Here is a 27826-nt window from a genome sequence, read left to right on the forward strand (position 1 = left end):
ACCATCGCACCAAAAAAAGTAAGATGTCTAGGAATAAACTTAACTAAGGGGGTAAAAGACCTGTACTCGGAAAACTACAGGACACTGAAAAAAGAGATAGAGGAAGACATAAACAGATGGAAGAACATACCATGTTCATGGATTGGTAGAATTAACATCATTAAAATGTCCATACTACCTAAAGCAATCTATAGATTCAATGTACTTCCCATTAAAATACCAATGGCATATTCACAGACCTACAACAAACTCTCCAAAAATTCATCTGGAATAAAAAAAGACCCTGAATAGCTGCAGCGATCCTGAGAAAAAAGAACAAAGTAGGAGAGATCTCAGTACCAGATATCAAGCTGTATTACAAAGCCACTGTTCTCAAAACTCCCTGGTACTGGCACAAGAACAGACATATAGACCAATGGAAAAGAATAGAGAACTCAGAAATCGGCCCAAACCACTATGCTCAAGTAATATTTGACAAAGGAGGCAAGAGCATACAATGGAGTCAAGACAGTCTCTTCAGTAAGTGGTGTTGGGAAAATTGGATAGATACATGCAAAAAAAATGAAAAGACAACTTATCTTTAAAAAAATCTTTCACTGATCCGTTTCTCCCGCTAACTCTATACTCTATTTCTCTGTTCCACATCATAGTAGAATTCTTCTAAAAAGTTGCCTGTACTGGTTATCTTCACTTTCACACCTCCCGTTGTCTCCTTAAGCTACTCACACGCCTTTCATCCCTCACTGCGCTACTGAAATGGTTCTTACCAAGTTTACTCTTGATCTCTGTCTTTTCAAATCCAAGCATTAACTCATTAACCTCTGTGTTTTGATCTGACAGTAGCATTTGACCTAGTGAACCACTCTTGTTTATATAATGTACATGTGTATTTGCCTTCTAACTAAAAGGATGAAAAGCATCAAATCATTTGAAGAGCACCTTTCTCTCCCCCTCACCCCCCAATTCCTTCCCGTGCTCCCAGATGTAGTCACTATACTGATTGGTATTTCTTGTTCCCACACTTGTTTTGTACTTTTGCTACATGTGTTTTCCTATATAATATGTAGTGGGTTTTTTAAAAAATGTTTTTAACCTCCATATTAAAAAGATTATTCTTAAGTATCCTTTTCTGCAACTTACTCTTTTTATTCAACATTTTGTTAGGAGAATCATTCAAGTTGCCAATCATTCAAGTATTCCATTGTCTGAATAGACTACAATTTACCCATTATGTTGTAGACAGACACTTAGTTTGTTTTCACTGTTCAGTTGTTACAAACAGTCCTTCTAGGAACATTGTTATAAAAATCTCCTTAGATGTGGTTTCCGCTTGATAATACCTGGAAGTAGAGTTCTTGGGTTATAATGTATTTAACCACACTCTTCTTTTGAATCAACTTGTTCTAGGCTTGCAGGATACCACACTTGTTTGATTTTCATCTTACTTCATAGGCTAAGCAGTCTCCTCTCATTTTCTGGATCCTCATTCTCTACTGCATCCTATATTTTAGTGTCCTGGAGATTTGTCTTTGGCTCTCTTCTCTATATTCCCAGCTTCTGGCTTCGATTCACTCTAATTTATCCCCATGCTGATCCCAGGATAATCTTTATCAAATGCAATCCAGTCATGCCACGACTTTACTTAAAGTTCTTCAGTGGTCCCCTTCTCTGCTGCCTCTAAAGTCCAAGTTCTGTGTCATGGCCAGAACCACTAAGGATTAGCCGCCCCGCCCCCGCCCCTCACCTCCATTCCTTGTATCTCAGCTCCTATCTTTTCTCTAAAGGATCTTGAAGACCATCTATCCAGCAGGAGGGGCTCAGACCATTTCCTTTGTTCGCAGTTTTCTTCCTCCTCACTCCTTAGCTGCCTGGTAAACTTTTGTTCCTTTTAAAAGATGACCTTACATGTTGCTTTTTCAAGGAGGTCATACCTGACACCTTCAGGAGGAAGTAAGAAATTCCTTCTCTGTGTTCTTCCTTCTTTGTTATCTCCATTATACTTCTTGACTCATTGATCCAGCAAATATTTACTTGTTGCCTACTATATGCTAGAAACTGTTCTGGACATTGGGCTAGAACAGTAAACGAGAAAGACAGGGTTCTTATTTTCCATGGAGTCTACATTCCAGAGAGTAGAAAAGAGAGAAAACAAGTAAATAGTATTATTTTAGACACATAATGTGGTAATGTGATGGAAAGAGAGTGTGTATGGGGGCGGGGGGGGAGTAGGTGGAGATGGGCATTAACTTCAGATTGAGTGAGTTGCTGCTTGATTTGAGACCTGAGAGATGAGAAGGAGCCAGCCATGCTGCTGAAAGAAGATCATTCTAGGCAGAAGGAACAGCAAGTACAAAGGCTCTGGAGCTAGAATGAATTTGGTATGTTTAAGGAAGAGAAGGAAGGCCAGTGAGGCCGGAGTATAATGAGCTGGGGGAAGGGGTGCTGTATGAAATAAAATCTGAGAAGCGGGCAGGGTCTGATCATGTGGGCCCTTATGAGTAAGATGTGTCGATTTTAAGTGTAGTGGGAAACCATTGGAAGATTCTACATGAGAGAGTGGCATGATCTCATTAATGTCTGGAATTACCACTCTAGCTGGTATGAGGAGAATTAGGAGGACAGACTGAGAGCAGAAACCAGGAAGGAGTTCTTGCTGCAGGTAGAAAATGTTGGTAGCTTGGATTACTGTGGTACTTGTAGTGTCCATGGAAAGAAGTGGCATGACTTAGGATATATTTTGAAGGTAGGCAGATAGGACTGGCTGGTGGATTAGACGTGTTGGTTTTAAGGAGGGAGGGAATCAAAAGGATCCCTGGTCTTTCTTGAGTGCCATTTACTGACATGTGGATGACTTAGTGGTGGTGGCAGTGATGAGAGAGTTCTGTGAGGGAGGAACCAGAAGTTATTTTTTAGATATTTTAAGTTGGACATGCCTCTTAAGACTGCAAAGTGTCAGTGGCAGGAAGTCATTTGGATAGGTGGCTCTGAAGGTCAAGGATTGCCTTAGTTTGTTGGGGCTGGCTATAACAAATTACCAGAGACCGGGTGGCTTAAACAGTGAATGTTTATTTCTCAAAGTTGTGGAGGCTGGAAGTCTGAGATCAGGGTGCATCACAGTTGGGTTCTGGTGAGGACCCTCTTCCAGATTGCAGATGGCCGGCTGATATTCTCACATGGAAGGTGGAGGGCGAGCTGTACTTCATAAAGGGGCACTAATTAGGCTCCACCCTGAAGACCCAATCACCTCCTAATACAATCACATTGAGATTAGATTTCAATACTGTATATGTTTGGTGGGACACAGACATTGAGTTTATAACAGGGATGGAGATAGATAGTTTTGGGAGTCAGCAACTTAGTCATTATATTTTAAAGCTATGAGACTGGGTAAAGTAACTGAGAGTTTGAGTGTAGATAGAGAAGAGAACTGAGGGTAGGGCTTTGGACACCATAGCATTTAGAGAATGAGAGGTAGGGGTGTGAGAGGGAATCATAGAAGACAATAGAAGGAGAGAGCATCAATTGTATCATGCTGCTTAGAGTTAGAATATGATGAAGGCACAGGTATGACCACTGGGTTTTTGACCCCATGGAGGTCACTGCAACCATGGTGAGTGGTCAGAAGGTAGAACTTAGTGCATCACTATGTATCTGTCATCTCCTCTAGAGTGTGTGCTAACTCTAATTCCTTTAAGGCTTAGCATATAATAGATGGTAAATAAATGCCTACTAGTTTGATTTTTACAAAGTAGTTTAAAGAATAATATACTTTCCCCTCCTCATTTAGGATGCTTTTAGATCACTGACCCTTCCCACCAATTTGCAGCAGTTCCAAGGAGTATAGTCATGTGAATAATCATGTGAATAATAACTTAAAGGAAACACAGTGAGAGAAGCAAATCCATTTTAATAGAGGTTCACAGTGCATCTGCAGCCATCATGCTGTGGTGAACCAGGGCCTTGCTTTGGACTCGGAAGGCCTGCCTCGAGCTCTGCTGCACTGCGTGGCCCTATTGAATGTTGGGTGTTGGTGGCAGGTCCCCACACTATGGATCATGGCTCTTCAGCTGTCCTATGTGGATAATATTAACAAGTTCCTCTCACAGAATTTTTGTGAGCAGCAAATGATCTAATGCACAAAGTAAAAAGCTACTCTGTAAGAGCTATGCCTGTAAAAATAATTGGATTATCCATTTTGTCACAGACTTATAAAGTAGATTAGATCAGAGTATTATGAAATTTATATTCGGGCTGTGGTGTAGGAAAGGCAACACATTTGGGAAGGACACAGATTGCTGTAAAATGTAATACTTTTCTAAAATATATAGGAAATTAATTTCTTTTGGCTTTGTTCCCTTATCATTCCCAGATAAATGTAATCATCCTGTTACAACCAAAGAATAGACATTTACTTTAAGATCAAGTAATCAAATCTAGTAGTGGTCTATTTACCCTAGTGTGGCATATCTGAAAGAATAAAATGTAGTTAGTATTGTTTGTAGGTTTTTTCCTTTTTTCTGTTTTTTTTAAGTGAATATATTAATTCCGTTTGACAAATTTTCACCATGGTGATTACCCATTTCATTTTACTTCCAGGGTAAAAATCATGGTAAGAAACTCAGAAATTACTATGCAGCAAACAGCTGTCCTCCTCCTGCCAGAATGAGCAATGTGGTAGAACCTGTGGCCACTCCAGCTGTTCCAGTCCCTCCACAGGTGAGACATGTGGCAGGGTGGAAGCTGTCCTATGCACAAATGGCCATGGATGAAATTTGTCATCCATGTGCCCATTGGGCAAATACCCCTGAAAGGTCCCATTGGGTGCTTTTGACTCCTTGAACTCCAGGGCTGGATTTAATGCATGCCAAAATCCACGACCTTGAGATTTCTCATGCTTTGGTTGTGATGTATGAAATGATGAAATGAATATTGTTTCATGAGTCTTTCTCTATGCATTTCTCAAAATCCGGGCTTAAATGACCCTGTGTCTAGGCCAGTGATGGCGAACATTTTGAGCTCGGCGTGTCAGCATTTTGAAAACCCTAACTTAACTCTGGTGCCGTGTCACATATAGAAATTTTTTGATACTTGCAACCATAGTAAAACAAAGATTTATATTTTTTATATTTATTTTATATATTTAAATGCCATTTAACGAAAAATCAACCAAAAAAATGAGTTCACCTGTCACCTCTGACACGTATGTCATAGGTTCGCCATCACTGGTCTAGGCTAAGCTAGAATAAAAACCAACAAACCCTGAATAGAACAAGAGATTGTTTAAACTTTTATATCTTTACTAGAGGCCTGGTGCACAAAATACATGCATGGGGGGATGTGTCTCTCAGCCCAGCCTGCACCCTCTCCAATTCGGGACTGGTGGCTCCCAACCACTCGCCTGCCTGCTGATTGTCCCTAACTGCTTCTGCCTGCCAGCCTGATCACCCTTAACCACTCCCCTGCCAGCCTGATCGACGTCTAACTGCTCCCCTGCAGGCCCGCTTGCCCCCAACAGCCCTCCCCTGCCGACACGATTGCCCCTAACTGCCCTTCCCTGCTGGCCTGGTCACCCCTAACTGCCCTCCCCTGCAGGACTGGTTGCCCCCTACCATCCTGGTCGCCCCCAACTTCCCTCCCCTGTAGGCCTGGTCACCCCTAACTGCCCTCCCCTGTAGGACTGGTTGCCCCTAACTGCCCTTCCCTACCAGCCTTGTTCCCCCCAACTGCCCTCCCCTGCAGGCCTGGCCACTCCCAACTGCCCTCCCCTTGCAGCCCTGGTTGCCCCCAACTGCCCCTTTTCTGCCAGCCCGGTCACCCCTAACTGCCCTCCCCTGCAGGCCTGATCGCCCCCAACTGCCCTCCCTTGCCAGCCTGGTCCCTCCCAACTGCCCTCCTCTGCTGGCCTGATCGCCCACAACTGCCCTCCCCTGCCTGCCATCTTGTGTGTTGGGGTGATGGTCAATTTGCATATCACCTCTTTATTATATAGGATTGCAGTTAATCCCATTTACTTTATATTTTGCCTTCTAGTAAGATCAATTTCTTTTTTTTTTTTTAATATATTTTTATTGATTTTTTTACAGAGAGGAAGGGAGAGAGATAGATAGTCAGAAACGTCGATGGGAGAGAAACATCGACCAGCTGCCTCCTGCACATCTCCCACGGGGGATGTGCCCGCAACCCAGGCACATGCCCTTGACCGGAATCGAACCCGGGACCCTTCAGTCCGCAGGCCGACGCTCTATCCACTGAGCCAAACCGGTCTCGGCTAAGATCAATTTCTTGAGATTGCATGCCCTCTCCCTTCTTCTTCTTCTTCTTCTTCTTTTTTTAAACTTCTGTCCAGAGAACCTGTAGAAACACTTTCTGGGTGAAAGCAGAGTTTTGTTTACTCTTTGAATGATAGAGCAGGTGTTTCAAGCAAGGTATTCCTGTACTTTAACAGCCTCTGACATATGGATTCTACTCCTTAATCTGTCTTGAAGTATTATTTGTCTTTAGAACAATACAATGGTCATAATAATAAGTCTAATTGAGTACTTTACTATGCCAGGTACTCTGCTAAGCACTTTTCATGCATTGTTTAATTCAGGGCTGGGACTAGGATGGGGAGAGAGATGCATTACATTTCAGCATAAAGTTTAAGAGGGAGACTAAAATCTCATTAGTCAAGATAACTATTTATTTATTTTTTTGCTGTTATTAATCCTCACCCAAGGATATTTTTTCCATTAATTTTTAGAAAGAGTGGAAGGGAGAGAAGGAGGGTGGTGGAAGGTGGGGGGGGGAGAGAGAGAGAGAGAGAGAGAGAGAAACATTTATGCGAGTGAGACACATCGATTGGTTGCCTCCTAACACGCCTCAACTGGGGCTGAATATTGAACCTGCAGCCCAGATAGATGCCCTTGACCAGCAATTGAACCTGTGACCCTTTAGTGCATGAGCCAATGCTCTAACCACTTAACAACACTGGCCAGGGCTTAGATAACTATTTTCAAATTTCAAAATTAATGTAAAAAATTCAATGGTGAATGAAAGGTTAAAAAACATAGGATAAATATTACTGATTCTCCTTTTGCCTCAGGCTGCTCTATGGCTTGGCATGGCAGTTACTGATCCTGTTGTTATTTAATATTTTGATATTTTGTTCCTCATTGATTTTTTGCATTTATAAAAATATTCCATTAAAATATTATTTATTTTTGATTGTTGGGTGTTTTTTTTTTATGCTCTCTTAAATTTTGTGCCCTTGGCAAGTGCCTGCTTGCCTCATTCTTGCCCTGGGCCCTGACTTCATGGAATGCTTACAGTAACTTAGCGGTATTGGCCTTATTACTCTGAGAGTAATCCATGGGCCAGCAACCTCGGTCTTACCTGGAAGTTTATTAGAAGCACAGGTAAGCTAAGTAACTTGTCCTGGGTGTTACATGTGGTGGGGCAAGAATTTTTTTGATCTTAGACCTCTACTCATCACGGTATAATTTTACTTTTCTGAATGTCAGCTGTCTGGTACTTAATGTATGGATAGCAATACCAGCTATTCCTCCATCCTCAAGAATTTGTGGGGGTAAATGAGATGTGTTAAACACAGCATCAGAGGACAGGAAAGTTCCCAGAATGATCTTCTGGTGGTGTCGTTGTCACAGTACTGAGTCCTGAAGGCTGCTCTAGAACTGGATGGCTGCTCTCTGCTGGGACTGTTTTCAGCCAGCTCCACCCTTTTGGGCAAACAGCCGGCTGTAGCTTTCTTTCAGAGCACAGCCCTTTATGGTGTTTGAAGACAGCTCTCCCATGTCCAGAAAGTCTTCCCTTCCAGGTGAAACAGTGCTATTTCTTTCAGCTGGTCCTGATGTGATATGCTTTCCAGACTCTTATATATTTTGTTCTCCTCCAGACAGAATCTAGTTTGTTGTTTTTTATTAGCCCAATAACATTTATTGAGTGCATACTATCTTTCAGGCACTATATTAGATTTCCCTTAACTCATTGTTTTCCAACCTGAATACAGTTGGCTGGGTCTGCTGATTATCTTCTCCTAATTATATTGTATCTGTAGCTAATTTGTAGACTCTTTGAGCAGGGGCTCATTTAAAAAAAAAAAATATATATATATATATATATACACACACACACAGACACACACATACAGTGGGGCCTTGACTTACGAGTTTAATTCGTTCTGTGATGGAGCTCGTAACTCAAATTACTCATATTTCAAATCATAAACTGAACGGGTGAGACACGTGATGCTGGGCTGATGTTGTGGCGTTCACTGTGACGTTCGCTGCGCCAACTAGCGGTGGGGTATCTGAAGCTGGCTCATAACCCGAATTTTAGCTCGCAACTCAAAGCAAAAAATCGGCCGAGAGACGGCTCGTATCTCGAAAAACTCGTTAGTCGGGACACTCGTAAATCAAGGCCCCACTGTATGTATGTGTGTGTGTGTATATATATATATGTGTGTGTGTGTGTATATATATTTATATATATATATATATATTTGTATATAACTTCTGCATTAGGTAGCAAGCCCTGTTAACTGTAGGTGATCAGTAAATGCTTATGGATGGCTTCTGGGCTGACTTGACTTTTTCTGATAATATGATTTTAGCCTTTACGTATACTACCTTAAATTTTCCATTCTGGGTTTTATTTTATTTTTTTAATTCTTCATTGGAGATAGCAATGAGCCATTCATGATTTTGTTGCATTGGTGATTGTCCTGAAAACCATGGTCAAGTGTCTCCTAGCCTTAGAAGGAACTTGGAGGAGGAGAGGGAAATAAGCCCCAGATTTTCCTTTGTAACCTTGTTTCTTATGTCTTTGATGTCAGATGGGCTCCTTTAAGCCGGGAGGCCGAGTGATCCTGGCCACAGAGAATGATTACTGTAAGCTCTGTGATGCCTCCTTTAGTTCTCCAGCTGTGGCTCAGGCTCACTATCAAGGGAAGAATCACGCCAAGAGACTGCGGCTGGCGGAAGCTCAGAGTAACTCGTTCTCGTAGGTATTGCCGTTTTCTCTGAGGCCAAAGTGTTGTGTGAGACTGAGTGTCTGTAGAGAGAAAGAGTTGAAATGGATCCCTGTTTAGAAGTCTCACTCTTTTAAAATTTCTTTTCTTCAGGGAATCCTCAGAGGCCGGTCAACGGCGGGCCCGGAAAGAAGGGAATGAATATAAAATGATGCCTAATAGGAGAAATATGTATACAGTACAGAATAATACAGGTATCCAGTGAATTTCCACATACCTTGGCTACTGCTGCAAATGGTCTCCTTTATTTTTACTTCTTTTAATGGTAATAGATAGCCCTGAGAATTTGGGGTAAGCTGCTTTGTTTGAATTGGTCTAGTGGCTTTTCAAGCTGGTGTTTATTTCAGGTCTCAATTATTTATTTATTTTCTATTTAGTATATTATTTATTTTCATTTTAAACTATAGTTTATGTTTTAAGATGTTTAATTATGGTTCCTTTATGTTTCTTCTGGTATTTTCCAGCTGAGGAATGTAAAATCTCTTATAAAAATGAGCTATTTGGTTTACGGTTGCACTGTGCTAAATCCATATATCTTGGGGAAAATTAAAAGCATTATAGCAGTGGTGCTTCACCAGGGTAGTGAATTAGAATTGCCCTGGGGAGTTGTTATAAAATACACATGCTTGAACCAGGACTCAGAGATTTTCAGTCAGTACATTTGGAGTAGGACCCAGACATACATGTACTTTGAAAATGCTTCCTACGTATACACCTTCAGTTCAGAACAACTAGTTTATAGGGATGATTATCTTGAGGAGGGAAAGTAGGACTGAATAGTCCCTCATCCTCCCTCTGCCCTGGTCTCCAATGCATACACATACCAGCGTAGGTTATTCATGTGAATAGTAAAACAAACAACAAATGAAAAACAGTTAATTGGAAAGGTAAGAGAAACATAGAAAATAGAGACAGATAGAAACAACAATGTAATATAGTTATAAAAAGCCTAAACATAGATCAGTAATTGTAATAAGTGTAAATTTACTAAATTCTCAGTTAAAACCCAGAGGTTATAAAATTAGATTAAAAATTAGCTAAAATGAAGGAAGCTGAGATAGCAATATTAAAGTTAGATGAAATAAACTTTAGATCAGAAGGTAGTTTAGACTATGTTCTCTGACCGGAGAACAAGTGAGATGTCAGTAAAAAAAATATTTTTAAAAATCACGCAGAATTTCCAGTTGTTTGGAAATTTAAAAACACTTCTAAATAACTCATAGGCCAAAGAAGAAATTATATAGAGTATTAAAAATATTAGAACCAAACATCAATAAAAATATATTAAATTTGTAGAATGAAGTGAAAGCAATATTTTGAGAAAAGCCTCAACTATTTATTATAGTAGAAAAGGAAAGCATAAAATTAATAAGTTATTGGTCCAACCTAAGGAGTCAGTTATGTAAAAAGAATAAAAGAAAATGATCAATAATTCCACCAACATTTTTACATATGTCATTCCACTCTTTCTACATAATACTTCTTTAAAATAGAAATGTGATTATATTTTGTGATATTCTTATTTCACTTAATAGCATATTATAATCACACTAGAGACCCGGTGCATGAAATCTGTGCACTGTGGGGGGGGGGGGGCGGTGTCCCTCAGCCCAGCCTGCACCCTTTCCAATCTGCGACATCCCTCTCATAATCTGGGACTGCTGGCCCCCAACTGCTTGCCTGCCTGATTGCCCCTAACTGCTTCTGCCTGCCAGCCTGATCACCCCCTAACCACACCCCTGCCAGCCTGATCGACGCCTAGCTGCTCCCCTGCCAGTCCGATCGCCCCCAACTGCCGTCCCTGCTGGCCCGATCACCCCCAACTGCCCTCCCCTGCAGACCCAGTCGCCCCCAACTGCCCTCCCCTGCAGGCCTGGTCACCCCCAACTGCCCTTCCCCTGCAGGCCTAGTTGCCCCAACTCTCATTCCTCCCCTGCAGGCCCGGTCACCCCTAACTGCCCTCCCCTGCTGGCCAATCTTATGACTACATGGGGGTGGCCATCTTGTGTGAGGTTGTAATGGTCAATTTGCATATTACCTCTTTATTATATAGGATTTTCATGTAACTAAAATGTTTTTATTACTTTTAGTGAGAGCATGTTTTCCATTGCAGTTTTTACCGTAATTTTTTAAATTGTATTTTTGGAACTCTTCTTTTCTCACATCCTTCCAAAAAAGCTTTTTATAAATACTGATGAAATAAATATCCTCACTGATAAATCTTTGTGCAAGAATTCTTAATATTTTCTTAGGATAATTCTTAGAAATAGAATTTTTGGATTAAAATGTTGGCATAATTATTAAACCATGTAATGCTGGGAAATTAAATCACTTTTAAAACTGTACCTACTTTTTAGAGACATTGTCATTTAGAATTTGGGTTTGGCTCTACAGTAACCTTTTTGACAAGAGTTGGAAGAATCATATTAGCTTTTAGCTGAACCTGTATAAAATTGTAATTTTAAAAATCCATTAACTTCACATTTATTTAAAGCTAGGAATCTGTGAATTTTATAATGACTAAAAAAATACAAATTACAGTGATGATTGATCAGACTGTTGTCATTCACTTAGTGACTATTTTGAAGTGAACAAATTACTTTTGTCTCTTGCTTTGGCAGGTCCGTACTTCAATCGCCGCTCTCGGCAGAGAATTCCGCGTGATCTGGCCATGTGCGTTACTCCAAGTGGCCAGTTTTACTGCTCGATGTGCAATGTTGGGGCTGGCGAAGAGGTGGAATTCCGGCATCATTTAGAGAGCAAGCAGCATAAAAGCAAGGTGTCTGAACAGCGGTACAGGAATGAGATGGAGAATCTGGGCTATGTATAGGGATCGTTGTGTTCAGATAGATCAGCTCGTCCTGCCTGTTATTTGCCTTCTGTCAACATGCCCTGCTTTGTGGTCCTTTTGATATAAGTACATTCCTCTGCTTAATGTTAATACTTGTAACTGCAGTGGTACCATGAGATGTCAACATTGGGGAAGGACAAGAACGTGCTTCTTAGGTCATGATGCTTTTTCAGGTCAGCTGTGTTGAGTTACTTAGAGCATGTGACCTCCCTACCCCATGAAAAATAAATTTTTATCTTGACCAAGTTCTGGTCAGTAAGAAGCCTGACCACTTAGAGCTTTAACTATTTAAAAATCTCATCTTCTTTTGCAATTTTGTGTACCGTTAAGGATTTTATTGAGTTCTTCAGATCACAGTAAAAACAGGTAAGCAGAGATTTCACTTTCCCAGGGCTCCTTTGGAACCTCACCTCAACTCAATATCTCGTCGGTAGGACATACTATTATAAACTGCATTAGGGTCTTTCCCAGGACATCTTTCCTCTTATCATGTCTTCCCATGATTGAGATGAAGGTTTTCTTGGATTCAGACACCTCCGATGTCCTTGTGGACTTCCAAACAGTGTAACTTCATTTCCAGTTATGGATTTCACATGTTTAAATGCTACCTTTTCCCCCATCCTCACCACCCCTGTTGAATTAGCTTGTCCCATAAGTCATTTTCATGCCCCATCTATGTTGTGGGATTTCCAAGCCCCACATTTGAATATCCAATGAATTTAAGATAGATACGATATTTTTTAAAAAAAGTATTTTTCAGCTGGTTTTAGGAAATGTAAAGATGTGTTTGATTTTTCAATTTAGAGTTACTTAGTTGATAATAACTTGTTACTTATATGATGGCCTCAGTCATAAATTTAGATCTCTGGGTATTTGGTTTGGCAGACTTTGTAGATACACTGATCCTTATATTTTACTTACATTCATCTGTGTGTTGTTAGTTGGCTGTCCTGAAAAATACTGTTACACAGAGAGGAATTTTTAAAAAGTTGATTCAATTTCATTATCATTTCAAGTAGAAAAATACATGAACTTTGATTTCATTCTTTCTAATTCAGCTTCCTTGAAAATAATAGAAATACATTATAGATTACTTGTTATCTGATAATTACAGCAGTATTATTAGTTTTGCATTTTTTTTAAAAGCTCTAGTGTATGTCTAGATTAAGTAATGGAGTACTCTATGAACTTTCATTAACTGTATTTTACCTACTTACTGTATTTACATGGATTAGGCTGGTGCTCATCCATACTTCTTTTGAAAGGCCACAAAGAAGTTTATGTTGAGCAGTATTTTTGCATTATGGTCAATTCATACTTGAATGCTTATTGAAAAATACCAAACTCCCGTTTTCCCTTGAGAATTCTATATGCAAAGAGATGGGGAGAAGGAAAATTATAACAATTCCTTTCTTTAATACTTCTAACAATGTTGAATGCTCTAGACTCATGTTTAAAATTCAGTTTTGTGATTAACCTTTGGTACAGTATCAAGTCACTCTTCTGTTGGAGTGATGGTTTTTGAAAAGTAAAATTATTTAATAATATTTTTCTCTCCCAGAAACAGAAGAATAATATTCAATTGAGATTCTCTTTAGAGCTGTGACTCTTAGCAAAATAATCCTTTGTGCAGTAACTTATAAAATACAGTTGATGAGTTTAGGGCAATTTAGAACTTATTTTATTGGTCAGTACATTATTCATTTTGCTGCTAAGTATAATTTTTTGGTAGATTTTAATATTACAGTGCTGGCCACTTGGTTCTATGATTATTTAAAAATCCCATTTTCCCTTCTCTCTGTATGTGTATTTATATACATATAGACACATGTATAAAATTATAGGTATATGCTTTTATGTGTTACCACAGAGAAGATTTCATTGAATTCTTATTTCAGATAACAGTAAAAGATTGTGGATAAGAATTTGCATTTTGTAAAAGTGACATTCATCCACTTTCAGTTTTTTCTTTGCAGATAAAATTAAAGGAAGGGTTTTCCTCACTCTCCCCACCTAATAATTTCATTATATATACAAAAACCAGTGGATTTAAGGCCTTGATGTGTTTTCCTGGCCTTTCGTGTTCAGGTTGCCAGTCTCCCAGTGCCCTTAATGGATGTTAGGAATGCATAAACGCATTTTCTTTGAAAGAAAAAAGATCTAGAGTGTTATTTCTTACTTGCTATATTTCTTTGCACTAAAAAAGAGCTATGTGTTTGTTTTATATGAACACTTTAGATACCATATTGCCTACAATAACTTGGTTTGCTCCTTAATTTCTAAACTCTAGGAAGTTGGTAAATAACTTCCGTGATCATTTATAGAAGTTACATACACAGACCCCTAAAAAGCCCCTACACATCTCTGTGACAGTGGGTTGTGTTCTGGGCTCGATACCTTGCAATGATCTGTGTTCCATAGGTGAGACAAAGGGTGAGGCTGTCAGAAAGGAAATGCCTGAATAAAGACATTTCTGCATGGTGCAGTTTCTCATATCCACGCATTCCTCATAGACAGTGTTTTCCCTGTCGGAAAGCTTGTTGTGACTACTGCAGTCCATGACTTGTGATCTCTGTTGATTTCATTTGTGAAGTCCAGTCTTGCTCTGTAACGTGCTTGAGACTTTGCACCCTGTGTTCCCCAGGAATCATGTTAGTGTCTTTTACATGCTGTGTACAAGGACAGACTGAGGCCCAACTGACGGAACATCTGGAGTCAATTAAATTAAATAGATTTCAGTAATCACCTGCAAGAACTCATGGCATCCAAGTCTATCTTCTCTGTGAATATCTTTGGGTAAGTTGTCATTGTGAGAAGATGACAGAAACTCTGCTAACATATTGAGGGCAAGAAGTTGTAAAGGAAAAATAACATGTCCCAATTAAAAGATTGGATTGCATATGCCTTCGAAGTGTTGTTTCTTCCCCCCCAAAAAGTGAAACTATAAAACTGAGTGTGCCATGTACTCCTTTTGACTCCACATTGAACAGAAAATACGTTATTGGTCTTGTCTTTGTATATCACATACTGCAACTTGTAAATATGTGCATGTTGTTTATTACATTTGTCTGCCTGCCTCCTCTTGCACTGAATTCTCTAAGTGAATACTTTTTGTATACCACCCATTTTGAAAAAGTTCCTCCTCCAATTCCTCACTCTCTCCCCTTCTAATGAGATGGTACACGTAGAAAACCAATTCGGTTTCTGAACTCTGAGAGTGAGTGAAGAATCGTGGCTGAGGTCATCCTTATGTCCCTCTGACTTGAACAGCTAAAGGAAGCATGCGATCTTCCACCTTATTTTGCAGAGCTGTTCTATGGCTGGTACACTTGCTGTAGCCCAGCTACACTTTAAACAGAGATCAAATATATATATATCTTCCTCTGAAGATAGAGTTTAAGGATTAGCTGTGGGATTTATGATTCTGAATTGGCTGGAACAATGAGCAACGGACAGTTTGAGGACTGCCCAGTGACCTATGTAAAATGAGTTTGCTCAGATCATGGGAGAACTGTAATCGTCCTGCATAGTATTTTCCACAGAGCAGCCTAGGAAAGGTGGGTTTGGAACCTAATCTATTTTGTTTCTTCAGGACTTCAGCTGGAAGTACTCGGTAAAGAACTTGGTGAGACATATAAGGACATTAGAGCTACTTTAGAAATTAGACAAATGTTTTGTTAGTATAGGGAAAGTTTAATGTTGAAGAGATGTCTAAAAATATTCTACCCTACCAAGGTTTTTTTTTGTTTGTTTGTTTGTTTTTTTTTTTTAGCACCAGCCAAATCACTGTTATGGAGTTTCATACATAATAGTGTTTTGTTGTTGCTTTTATTTTTGGCGGTGGATCCCTACTATTGGGAGTTATCGGTCTAACAAAATGGACAAATAACTGTGTAAATAGCTTCCCATATATTTGTTCTGATAGCTCTTTTGACTTTTTCTTCCCATTATGAATGGGAGGATCATTGTAAACTCCCTTTCTGGGTAGCCACCAAAACAACAACAAAATACTGGCTTATAGTCCCATGTGACCCTGTTTTTGTTAAGCCCAGAATATGAGTGCCTTTAGCAAGTTTTAGCATTTCACAGAAGGAAGAGATGTTATAATTATTGTCATTAATCACAGTTCATTACACACAGAAGCTTGGAAAGGCAAAGGTCTGTGTGAATTCTATGTTCTACACCTTTTTTTTTTCTCTTAATGCTGTCTCAATTTGATATTGAATAAAACCATTATTAGTGTTGATCAGGAACCATACACCATGAAAATGAATTCAGCTGTCCTAGACTGGCAACAGTCACAGATTAGTTTTCACTTTTATCTGTATTACATTTATATTTAGTGAAGGGTGGTGTGGTGGGTTGGGAAGAGCTTGACACTGACTTTGAGAAGAACTTCATTCCAGTGTTCTTTTTCAAACTTGTGTCTTCTGTAGAGAGAAGAGAATTATGTATTACAAATAAGTGTGGGAAGAGATTGTCATGCTCAGTAGGTATTAAGTATGTTACTTTGTCTCTACGTTTAAAAAAGCATCTTCCCAAATCAGGTCTGAGGACTCTTAAAGCAAAAATTTTCCTACTTCAAATAACTTTTAAAATTCCAAATTGCTGAGTACTTTGAGTCTTTAAAACATACTACTAAATGTATTGTAGAAATTTAACATTTTATTATGAAAATTTTCAAACACATATCAAAATTTTTTTACAATATACCCACCACTAGATTCTACAATCACTATTTTACTATATTTGTATTACCACATATCCAATCCTTTATTCATCCACCATTCCATAGTTTATTTTAAATATACATTTCAGTGTAAATTTCAGACAATACATTTTCCTTAAACACTTTAGCATAGGTGTCGTTAACTAGAATTTAATATTTGTTTAAATATCAATAGCTTTTAAAAAGCAGCATCTCAATGATAAGTTTAGATCATATGTTTCTTGAACTCATGAAATTGATAACCTGAGCCAGTTAACATACAGTTTTTCTTGTGTGGACTTTAGCCTTCCAGTTTCTGTTTTTGTATGTGTTTAGAGTGAGGGAAGACAACTTTCAAACTGAAGTTTTCTCAAGTTGGTCATTTTAAATGCTTAGTTGTCATATGTCTTAAAGTTTCATGACAATAATTTCTCCCTTGTCCCTGTTGTTATGATGTATGTTGCTGAACTATGCAGCTTCTTTAAAAAATTGTTAGTTGCTGATTGGGGTTTATTAAATCAGCATATACCTCATTTCAACCTGCTGCTGCTTTTCTCATCTTATCATGTTTCCTTCACTACTTTCACCTGTTCTACCAGGAAGTATAGAGTCAAACCCATAGATGGTTAGTTGTTTTAAATAACTCTTGATGAGCAGATTAAGTAGTTTAGAAAGTTAAAACCATTCATTTATCTAAAGCCTTTGAGTTCCCTGACAATGGTACTTGTCCATGCTTCCTCCAGCCATAATTAGCAGGATTGAAAATGACTACTGTACAATGAGTTGTTGAAATTGTGAGCCTTAGTACCCATCTTTAGCTTTACTCTACTACTGTCTGGAAAACTTTTTTTTTTTTTTACGTATGCCTTTATTATGGCATTTTTTTTTGGTGGGCAAAGAATTTAAGTGACTTGTTCCAGGGCATGAAGATGCAATGGATATGTCAGAATGGAAACTTCAATGTTCTTGAATCTTACACTTGTGCTATTTTGATAAGATTCAAGGCTTCTAAAATAATATTTTCTTTGGGGCTCTTCAAATGAAAGTATGAATTTTTAGTAATTGGACTTTTCCTTTTTAGGCATTTCGTATCTTTTGAACTTAAAGATCTTCTCATGGTCGTAGTTCCCATTAAGCCAATGAAGTTGCTGAAAATAGAACTTTACTGTTGAATACTAACGAATGCAGTTTTTATCGGATTTATTTTTGCATTTCAATGACTTTCATGATTCATTCATAATTCTTTCCATGTAAGTGCTTAAGTGACCCCCTCACTAGTGAAAATAAATGTTCTATATCACTGGTTATATGTATATTCTCTACATGATCTATTTTTTTAAGGAAAAGTAACCCCATATGTCAGAAGGAATGATAATATCCTAGGGCAAAGAACATAGAAAGTTTATTTCTACTCTGCAAATCTGGCATTTACAGAAACAAAACTCTTTTAGAGGGGCTGATTGTTGTTTGCCTTCTCTTGGTACTTGAGCTCCTTCCTGTGGTTTTGTAAACCCGTGTGTCATTTTATAAGAATTTCATGTTGATTCTGTGCAAATTGGTGTTTACCTTGTGGTATCCTCGGCTGCCCACTATAATTTAATTTGGGTATGGTGTGTCTGCTTTGAAATGCCTTACTAGAGTATGTCAGACTGCTCTAACGCATTCCTTTTATCTGCTAGGACAATACACATTGCCTCTCTTGGCTGTCTGCTCTAGCTCCAGAAGCAAAAACGACTTTGCTTTCACTGTTAAGGTTGCATTTTAGTGCAGCTACTGTTCTAAATTAGAGAATAAAATCATGGAAAAGCAAGGGTGACATTAAAGCCCTTCATTTAATGGCATGGCAAGCTTTTCAAACAGTTTTTGCTATTTCACTAGAACAATGTCTCTAGTAAAGTCCATAGCTAAAAAAATAAAATAAAATAGAAGCCAGCCAAAACTGTGTCAAATTGGGGTTGCTCCCTCAAATGATTTCTCAGTGTCCTACAGGGGTTTAACATGGTGTGTGCTGTTGGTGCCAAGTGCCAGTTCACGTGTTGGAAATCTGCTTCTGTTCTGGGGCTACAGAAATGACAAAAGTGTCATGGGATTAAAACCAATCAACTGTGAATTGTGAAATTGAAATTGCTCTTTTGGTTTTATGTTCTTCTGCACATTGAATTAGAAATCAAAAAAGTTACTTAAAATTTATACTGCTGATGTTGACGGCTCGTTCTGGCTGTGTATCCTCACCATGTATTGATTTCTGATAAAGGCTTGACGTTATGATAACAGGCATTTTGTGTTCAATTGAATAAAACACTTTCTGAGTCTTGTCTGCAGATTGTTTGGTGATGAGTTGGAGGTCGAGGGAAAAGGTGCATTGCCAGCCCGGAGGTATTTTCGACGCTGATGTGCAATGGCTGTGAGTTCACCGTTAGTCAGTCTGCACCTAATCTGCCATGGACTTGAACGCATGTGGAGTCTTGTCAGCTTTTGGGCTTGCAGTGGAATTGACCTAGCTGCCCACACTACCCTCTCCCTTCCCTCCTCACTAGAGTCAGCCTGAGGTTGGAGTGAGCTCTTAGTTTTACTGACATATTTTAAAATTTATCTTCCCTTCAAATTTGGAGAATAGTTGAGCTTAGCAGGATCATAACGGCTGCTTCTAGATAATAAGCACATTAACAGGCATATACCCATTAATAGTTTGGGTATTTCACATGTAAATTACTCTGATAATTAGCTTGAAAGTACAATATATTATTGGGGTATGGTCATTAAGCACTCTGTTTTACTGTATGCAATGTGCTTTTGACCTTAAATGCTCATTTTGAAGAGTAGATTATAGGCCCAGAAGGTGCTGTTAGGGCTTGTTTAATCGGGATGCGAGACACATACACTTACTGTCGTGGGAAACGTTCTTGTCTGCACACACAAAAAATGTTACTGAATGAACTGAATAGATCACATTGAGTCTGTTTTACTCAAGGCATCAGCACATTTTATTAAATCATCTCCAAGAGATTTTTAGCTTAAAAGAAAATCATAATAATGGGCATTAAAGAAAAAAAAGTCTTAAACCAGTAGAGCTTTTCAGCTCTTTTATTTTTTTTGCCCCCAGGCATTTCTGAGGCTTATCCGTTCCCTGAAAATTTATTCAAGACCAAGCACTGGGTCTTATCCTTTAAAATTGCCTGTCTATAAAAGACTAGCAATGAACTCTCCCAATCCATTGTAAATTGGTATATGATTATAGAGAGATCAGAAATAGATACTTTTTGTGATGACTTTTAAGATTTTTATCATCTTGAGACGTAGCCCACCAAGTTTTATGCTTATTTGTGGGATAATCATAAACTGTTGAAAATGGGGAATTTACAAAAAGATGAAGACAGGCAACTATTGTGAAATGTAAATATTGAATAGGGATGTGATTATGAGTCCTTACCGAACAACAAACAAATCACCTGAAAATGCACTCCATTGTGTGTATATGCATGTGCACGTGTGAGAGAGAAGGATGAGATAGAGAGGTTGAGGTGTGTGCGTATTAGGAGGAGGTATATGTAAACATATTTTAAGATGTCAAATACTTGTGACAAAGTATGTCCAAAGGAGGAGAGTAAATTGGCCATTGGAAGCAATCGCCACAGGCAGTCTGTGTAATGTCTGCTTGGCATTTTGGATGTCTTTAAATATAATTAGAGCTTTAAATGTGTTTTGACTGGCAGCCATCTCTCCAGAAAGGAACAAGATGTCTTTAATGTTAACTTCAATTTTAATCATTGCTGATGCCAGAGGCTCTTCTCTGTCCCTGTTTTCTAGAAATAGCTTACTAGGTTATGACTTTGAGCAAAGGTATCTAGTGCCACCCTGTGGACGCTCTGAATCTTACAGCTAGCAGTTTGAATGTGGTTGGTACACTACCTTTGAAGCAGATCTTTGGCTAAAAACCGCATAGTGGAGGAGATGAGTTTTCGTCTTTAACTAAAGCAAGAGCAGACATCATGTGTTTAGGAGGTATAACGGCGTTTATTCTTTTACAGTTTCAGCTGCTGAAGTGTGCAGAGAGAGAGAGGGGTGGATTGGGAATCAGGATGCAATATATGTATATGTATGTATACTTTATGCATATGTGTGTAAGAGTTTTTTAAAATCTATACTTTAAAAAAATTTATTTATTGTCCAAAGTTTTACATATGTCTCCTTTTCCCCCTTTTGATACCCCCCGCCCCCCAGCTATTCCCATCCTGGGGAAGCCCCCACCGCCCCAGTGTCTGTGTGTAAGATTTTATGGTGATGTTTTAAAAATACCTATTTTTGCTTAAAAAATTTCATTATCCATACATATTCGGATATGTGAACAACAACAAACATAGAAACTAAAAGAAAACAACTATCAATGAAAGCCCCAAACTGAAAGGAAAGGACTAGAAAACTCATCATCGAAGATTGTTGAACATTTTGAAAATTATATACAGGGGCAAATTTTACCAGACGTGCAAATTCTGCTGACAATATAAAAACTAAACTATAAAATACTGAAGTTTTCCCAAACATAATTTCTTTTGGGGAAGAACATAATGGTTTCTGCTTTAATACACTGGCAGCATAAAAAGAGACATCTTAAGTCTTTTATTAAGTATTTTAAACTCTTTGGAAAGCATATACCAGCATAACTGGCCCTAGTTCTGTCACCTGTCTGCTCTTGAACTTGTCGTTTAACCTCTGAAATTCAGTTACTTAGAATTGGGTATTATTGGGTGTGAATTCCAGTTATTTCTTTTTATCCCTCTCAGTAGTGTGGATAATTTAGAGAATTGACCTTCTAAAAAATATACAGTTGAATTTTTTTAAATAAATAACTTCTAAATTCACTCCTGAACTCATCTCCCATTTTATTCTCCCAAGGTACACACAGTTGCCAGTTTCTTAGGTGTTTTTTTCAGAGATATACTATGCAATATGAATGTAGCATTCCATATAAACTTTTTCCCTAGTGACCAGTGTGCCTTGGCAAACATTCTATACCAGCACTTGCAGATCTGTCTCATTCTTTTTGACTGTGAAGTATTCCCTTGTATGATTTTCAGAACATCTTTTATTGGTCTTCTATTGATGGATATATATATCACCTAATAATAGAAAAACATGTAAATTGACTGTACCTTCACTATGCTAACCAACCAATCAGGAGAGTATGCAAATTAACCCAACAAAGATGGTGGTTAATTTGCATACATAGGCTGGAGCGGCCTGAGCAGGCCACTCCTAGCCTGTAGGCCCGCGCATAGGCCCTGAGCAGCTGGGGTCCCAGAATGCCCCCAGCCACTCCAGGCCTATGGGCGCAGGTGCCAAGCGGATGTTCCTGCCCAATGGCCGCTTGCGCGAGTTCAGGCGCCAAGCAGCAGCCTGGATCCAAGCCCCCCAGCCCAGCACCCATCATGGGGGCAAACAGGCCAGGCCAGGTCTCCCCGCATCAATTGTGTACTGAACAGAACAGGCCTCCCCACATGAATGATCGCTGGGTGGACAGAACAGGCCTCCCCGCGATCCATTGCAGGGTGAACAGAACAGGCCTCCCTGCGATTGCTGGCAGGGTGAACAGGCCAGGCCTCCCCCAATCGCTCTTGGGGCAAACAGGCCAGGCCTCCCGCAGGGTGAACAGAACAGGCCTCCCTGTGAGGCGAACAGAACAGGCCACGCCTCCCTGTGATCCCAGGTGAAGAAGCCGTTCTGCTGACCAGTCTGCGCTCTGCACCTGTTCGGGTGGGTGGTGCAGAGTCCGGGGCCTCTAGCCCAGCCATGGGCAAACTACGGCCCGCAGGCTGGATTCGGCCCATTTGAAATGAATAAAACTAAAAAAAAAAAAAGACCGTACCCTTTTATGTAATGATGTTTACTTTGAATTTATATCAGTTCACACAAACACTCCATCCATGCTTTTGTTCCGGCCCTTCGGTCCAGTTTAAGAACCCATTGTGGCCCTCGAGTCAAAAAGTTTGCCCACCCCTGCTCTAGCCTGCAGCCACGGGAAGTCTCCCTCTTTCCAGAGTTAGGAGTACGAGCCCAGGTCCACCCAGCCCTGGGTCCTGACTGCTGGGGTGAGTTCCTGAAGGCTGGGGTTTGATCCCTAGGCATTAGCAGTAGGAGACCAGTGCCTTTGTTATTGCTATGTGTCCAGGTTTTAATTGAACAAATACCCTGTGGTCCTGGGCACCAGCTTAGCAAAATCTTTTAGGAGGAGAATTCGGTCTGGGTTTCCTCAAATTCCCTCAGCCACTACTCACCCCTCTGTAAAGGCGCAGAACAAGTGAGGCCCCTTAAATAAAAACCAGAGGTCTCCAGCAATGGTGGGCCTCTCTCATCACAGTCATTTGGACTGGATGGCATTTGAGTATTTATCTAGGCACCATGACAGGGAACACACAAGCTCAAGTCATGATCTCTGCCCTTAAGTAATTCACAATCTTATTAGAGCGAGTGGCTGATAAAAGCTCAGTAATGACATCAGAATGTAAGGCAACAATACAGAGAGGAACAAAGGCAACTGCTAGGATGATTTTCCAACAGTTAGTACAAAGAGTATGTGCTGTGAATTAAATAAAAAAAATATGTGTGGAAGTAGCTGCTTCATGAGTATGGGATCCCTTCCTATTTTAAAGGAAACTGAGTTCCATGTGAACTGTGTAATATGCTATGATATCTGAGGCACAGGACACAGAGGCCCTATGGGTACTATGCTTTGATATTTGAGTCATTCTTTATTGTTCAATGTGATTTATTTCTGCACGTCTCAGTTTTGTAATAGTTAAATTACTAGAATAATACATCTTGCTATAAAATATTACTATAAGAGCAAATGATCAGGTGACATTTATTGTTATTTTCTACAAATGAACACAATCTCTGGTATGCTAAAGTGATAGGTATTATAGAAATATTCAGATAGGGAGACCTACAGGCTTGATTACAAGTTAAGCTTACTATCACAACCCAAATTTATTGCTTAAAAAAAAAGCAAGGAGCCAACTAGAAACTGAACCAAATATAAGCCCTTGAAGGGAAAATGTAAATTGGATAAGCTTTGCTATTACAAGAGCAAGAAGAAAAAATTCAGATGCAAGAATGAGAAGCACACTGCGACTCTAAGTTGCTGTTAAATAAAAAGAATGATCTACTATGAAAATACTTAATACAGGTTGTAAAGAGATTTGTTCAAAGAGGATTTCTTAGAGTAGGTGGTATTTCAGTTAATTTTTTTTAAATGTGAAGAGGTTAGCTAGATAGGAAAAAGGTGTAGGGGTCCCAAATTGCAGAGGGTGCAGGCAGGGCTGAGGGACCCCCCACCCCCGTGCACAAATTTCATGCACCGGGCCTCTAATATATATTATATATATCTTACCTAATAATAGACAAACATGCAAATTGACCATACCTTCGTTATGCCCCAAGCCACACCCACCATCCAATCAGAGTGACTATATGCAAATTAACCCAACCAAGATGGCGGCCAGCAGCCACAGAACTGGAGCAAGCAGGAGACTTGGTTGCCCCGGCCTTGGAAGAAGCCAAGCTTCCTGGCCGGCTGCTGCCTACTCTCAAGGCAACAAAGTTTCAATTATAGAAGGTAAATAAACCCCAGATACCTGCTTCTAGTCGCCATGGCCACGGAGCTGGAGCGAATAAAAAAAAAACAAAAAAAGGAAAGGCTGGGAGCTTCAGTCATGGGGGGGCTTGGTCAGTCTGAAAACAGCCATCAGCCCCTCACCCAGGCTGGTCAGGCACCCCAGTGGGACCCCCACCCTGATCCTGGACACCCTTCAGGGCAAACCAGTCAGCCCCCACCTGTGCACCAGGCCTCTATCCTATAGGGTAATATGCAAATTGACCCTAACAGCAGAAGGACTGGGAATGACTGGTCACTATGACACACGCTGACCACCAGGGGGCAGACGCTCAATGCATGGGCTGCCCCCTGGTGGTCAGTGCGCTCCCACAGGGGGAGCTCTGCTCAGCCATAAGCCAGGCTGATGGCTGCCAGCACAGTGGTGGTGGTGGGAGCCTCTCCTGCCTCAGCTACACTAAGGATGTCCAACTGCAGCTTAGGTCTGCTCCCTGCTGGCAAGTGGACATCCCCCCAGGGCTGCCAGGCTGCCAGAGGGATGTCTGACTGCCAGCTTGGGCCCGATCCCCCAGGGAGTGGGCCTAAGCCAGCAGGTGGATATCCTCCGAGGGGTCCCAGACTGCAAGAGGGCATAGGCCGGGCTGAGGGACCCCCCCGAGTGCACAAATTTTTGTGCACTGGGCCTCTGGTATATCTATCTATCTATCTATCTATCTCCTGGAAACGGTTGCTGTGGGTGCCAGGTAATGACGTTATGTATTAATGCCCAGCTTCCTCTCCCTAGTGACTAGCCTCCTTGGAGTTCCTTCAGCCCAGGCACACAACTTGCTTTATAGCCAGGTGCAATACACTTTAACCAAATGTCTGTGAAGCATTTTCCCATGCCTAATCTCATTTGATCCTCACAGAAGTCCTGGAGTAGGTAGATAGGAGACTTTGTAGAATCCTATTTTCTTTTCATTAGCCGGAAAATGGAGATTTAGAAAATTTAGAAACTTGACCCAACTGAAAAGAAGTAAGAAATGGTGGACCTTGAAAATGACTTCAGGTTTTCTCACTTCACAGAATACAGTCAAACACAGCTGCAGTTACACATTTTACCCTTTGTTCTCCCTGCATGATCTACAATAATAATCTGCTTTGTGTTGATATTTACTGCTGTGTTGCTGACAATTACCTAAAAGAGAAGTTGGGGTGCTTCACTGGGCTGGAAAAAGTTTAGCTAAATCAGAAAGCAGGTCTAATTAAGCAAGTTGATTCTATATCTATCCTATCTAATAATAGACAAACATGGTAATTAACCATACCTCCGCTATACTTCCCATTGGTTAATCAGCAGGATATGCAAATTAACTGCCAACAAAGATGGCGGCCAGAAGCCACACAGCTGAAGCGAACATGAGGCTTGCTTGCTCCAGTGATAGAGGAAGCCAAGGTTCCCCGCCTGCCTCGCCCTGCTCTAAGCTACACTCTAAGCAACAAAGTTGCAATTATAGAAGGTAAACAAGCTCCAGATACCTGCTTTCAGCCAGCTTCGGCCTCAGAGCTTAGAGCAGCAGTGATGGCAACAATCTTTCAATTATAGAAGCTAAACAAACCCAGAATCCTGCTTTCAGCCAGCCACAGCCTCAGAGCTGGAGCCGGGCCTCAGAGCTGGAGCTGGCTCTCAGCTCCAGTGACAGCTATAGAAGGTAAATAAATCCCAGAATAAAAAAAAAAACAAAGCAAAAAAAAAAAACAGAAAAAAAAGGAGAGGCTGGGAGCTTCAGTTGCTGGCCAGCCTGAAAACAGCCCTCAGCCCCTCACCCAGACTGACCAGGTACCCCAGTGGGGACCCCCACCCTGAAGGGGGTGTGACCAGCTGCAAACAGCCACCATCCCCTCATCCAGGCTGGCCAGGCACCCAAGTGGGACCCCCACCCTGATCCCGGATACCATTCAGAGCAAACCAGCCAGCCCCCACCTGTGCACCAGGCCTCTATCCTATATAGTAAAAGGGTAATATGCAAACTGACCCTAACAGCAGAAGGACTGGGAATGACTGGTCACTATGACACACACTGACCACCAGGGGGCAGACGCTCAATGCAGGAGCTGCCCTCTGGTGGTCAGTGAGCTCTCACATGGAGGAGCTCTGCTCAGCCACAAGCCAGGCTGACGGCTGCCAGTACAGTGGTGGTGGTGGGATCCTCTCCTGTCTTCTCAGCAGAGCTAAGGATGTCTGACTGCAGCTTAGGTCGGTTCCCCGCTGGCAAGTGGACATCCCCCGAGGGCTGCCGGGCTGCCAGAGGGATGTCTGATTGCCATCCTGGCCCAATCCCCCGGGGAGCAGGCCTAAGCCAGCAAGTGGTCACCCCTGAGGGGTCCCAGACTGCAAAAGGGCACAGGCCGGGCTGAGGGACACCCTACCCCGAGTGCACAAATTTTTGTGCACCGGGCCTCTAGTATATATATAAAAGGCTAATATACAAAGTGTCCCCTCAGGAGTTCGATTGGGAGACCAGGAGTTTGATCGCTCGCTATGACGTGTGCTGACCACGAGGGAGCAGCGTGGAACATGGTGAGCAGTGGTGGCGGGGCGCTGAGGGATCAAGGGAAGGAAGAGGCGGGGAGGCAGGAAATTGCATGGTGGTGGTGTGTGGGTGGCAAGGGAAGGAGGAGATAGGAGATGGGGAGGTGGGGAACCTGATTGGCCCTGATCGCCAGTCAGGCCTAGGAAACCTACCCGTGCACGAATTTCATGCACTGGGCCTCTAGTCTATATAATAAAGAGCTATTATGCTAATTTGATTGAACAGCAGAACGACCATCCGGACGACCTTCTGGATGAAGCCAGGGCTGCGAGGCCTGAGGCAGCCAGTGCTGCAAGGGCCGAGCAGCTGGGGCTGTGAGGGCTGAGCCCCTTGCACGCATTTCATGCATTGGGCCTCTAGTCCTATATAATAAAACCCTAATATGCAAATCAACCAAATGGCGGAATGACTGATTGCTATGACACGCACTGACCACCAGGACGCAGACACTCAATGCAGGAGCTGCCCCTGGTGGTCAGTGTGCTCCCACAGAGGGAGCGCTGTTTAGCCAGAAGCTGGGTTCATGGTTGGCGGGTGCAGCGGTGGTTGTGGGAGCCTCTCCTGCCTCCACTGCAGGTGGGCGGTAAAGAGTGAGGGGTCCTGGACTGCGAGAGCCCCGGACTGCAAGAGGGGTGTCTGACTGCTGGCTTAGGCCTGCTCCTGTGGGGAGCGTGCCTAAGCTGGCAGGCGGACATCCCACAAGGGGTCCCAGACTGTGAGATGGCTGAAAGACCCCCTCCCCTAGTGCATGAATGTTGTGCACTGGGCCTCTAGTCCTATATAATAAAAGGCTAATATACAAATAGACCGAATGGTGGAACAACCTGAACAACCAAACAACTGGTCGCTATGACGTATGCTGACCACCAGGGGGTGTGTGCGGAACATGGTGGACATAGGCCATGGTGGGATGGTGGAGCAAGTGAGCAGGAGCGCCAGACCAAGGCAGGGCACCAGTCACTGTCATTGGGGCGAGCCTCTGGTGGTTACTGATAATTCTTTGCTCCCACATGCTGCAGTCCTGCCTGGTGCTTGCACCTGTTGCTGGTGCTGGCCC

General features: G+C 41.2%; 1 protein-coding gene across 2 annotated transcripts in view; it reads left to right on the forward strand.

Moving 5' to 3' along the window:
- The window catches only part of ZMAT3 (zinc finger matrin-type 3), a 37578-nt gene extending 18670 nt beyond the window's left edge, over positions 1-18908 (forward strand). For both annotated transcript variants that reach the window (XM_070406771.1, XM_070406772.1), the window contains exons 3-6: positions 4597-4716; positions 8834-9000; positions 9122-9222; positions 11650-18908. In XM_070406771.1, coding sequence (XP_070262872.1) covers positions 4597-4716; positions 8834-9000; positions 9122-9222; positions 11650-11858 — 597 coding nt within the window. In that variant the 3' untranslated portion in view covers positions 11859-18908. The remainder of the gene's footprint in view (positions 1-4596; positions 4717-8833; positions 9001-9121; positions 9223-11649) is intronic.
- Positions 18909-27826: the final 8918 nt, after the last annotated feature.

This window comes from Myotis yumanensis, unplaced genomic scaffold (genome assembly GCF_028538775.1).
Source record: "Myotis yumanensis isolate MYYU_CA2020_CCGP unplaced genomic scaffold, mMyoYum1.0.hap1 SCAF_2, whole genome shotgun sequence".
NCBI lineage: Eukaryota > Metazoa > Chordata > Mammalia > Chiroptera > Vespertilionidae > Myotis > Myotis yumanensis.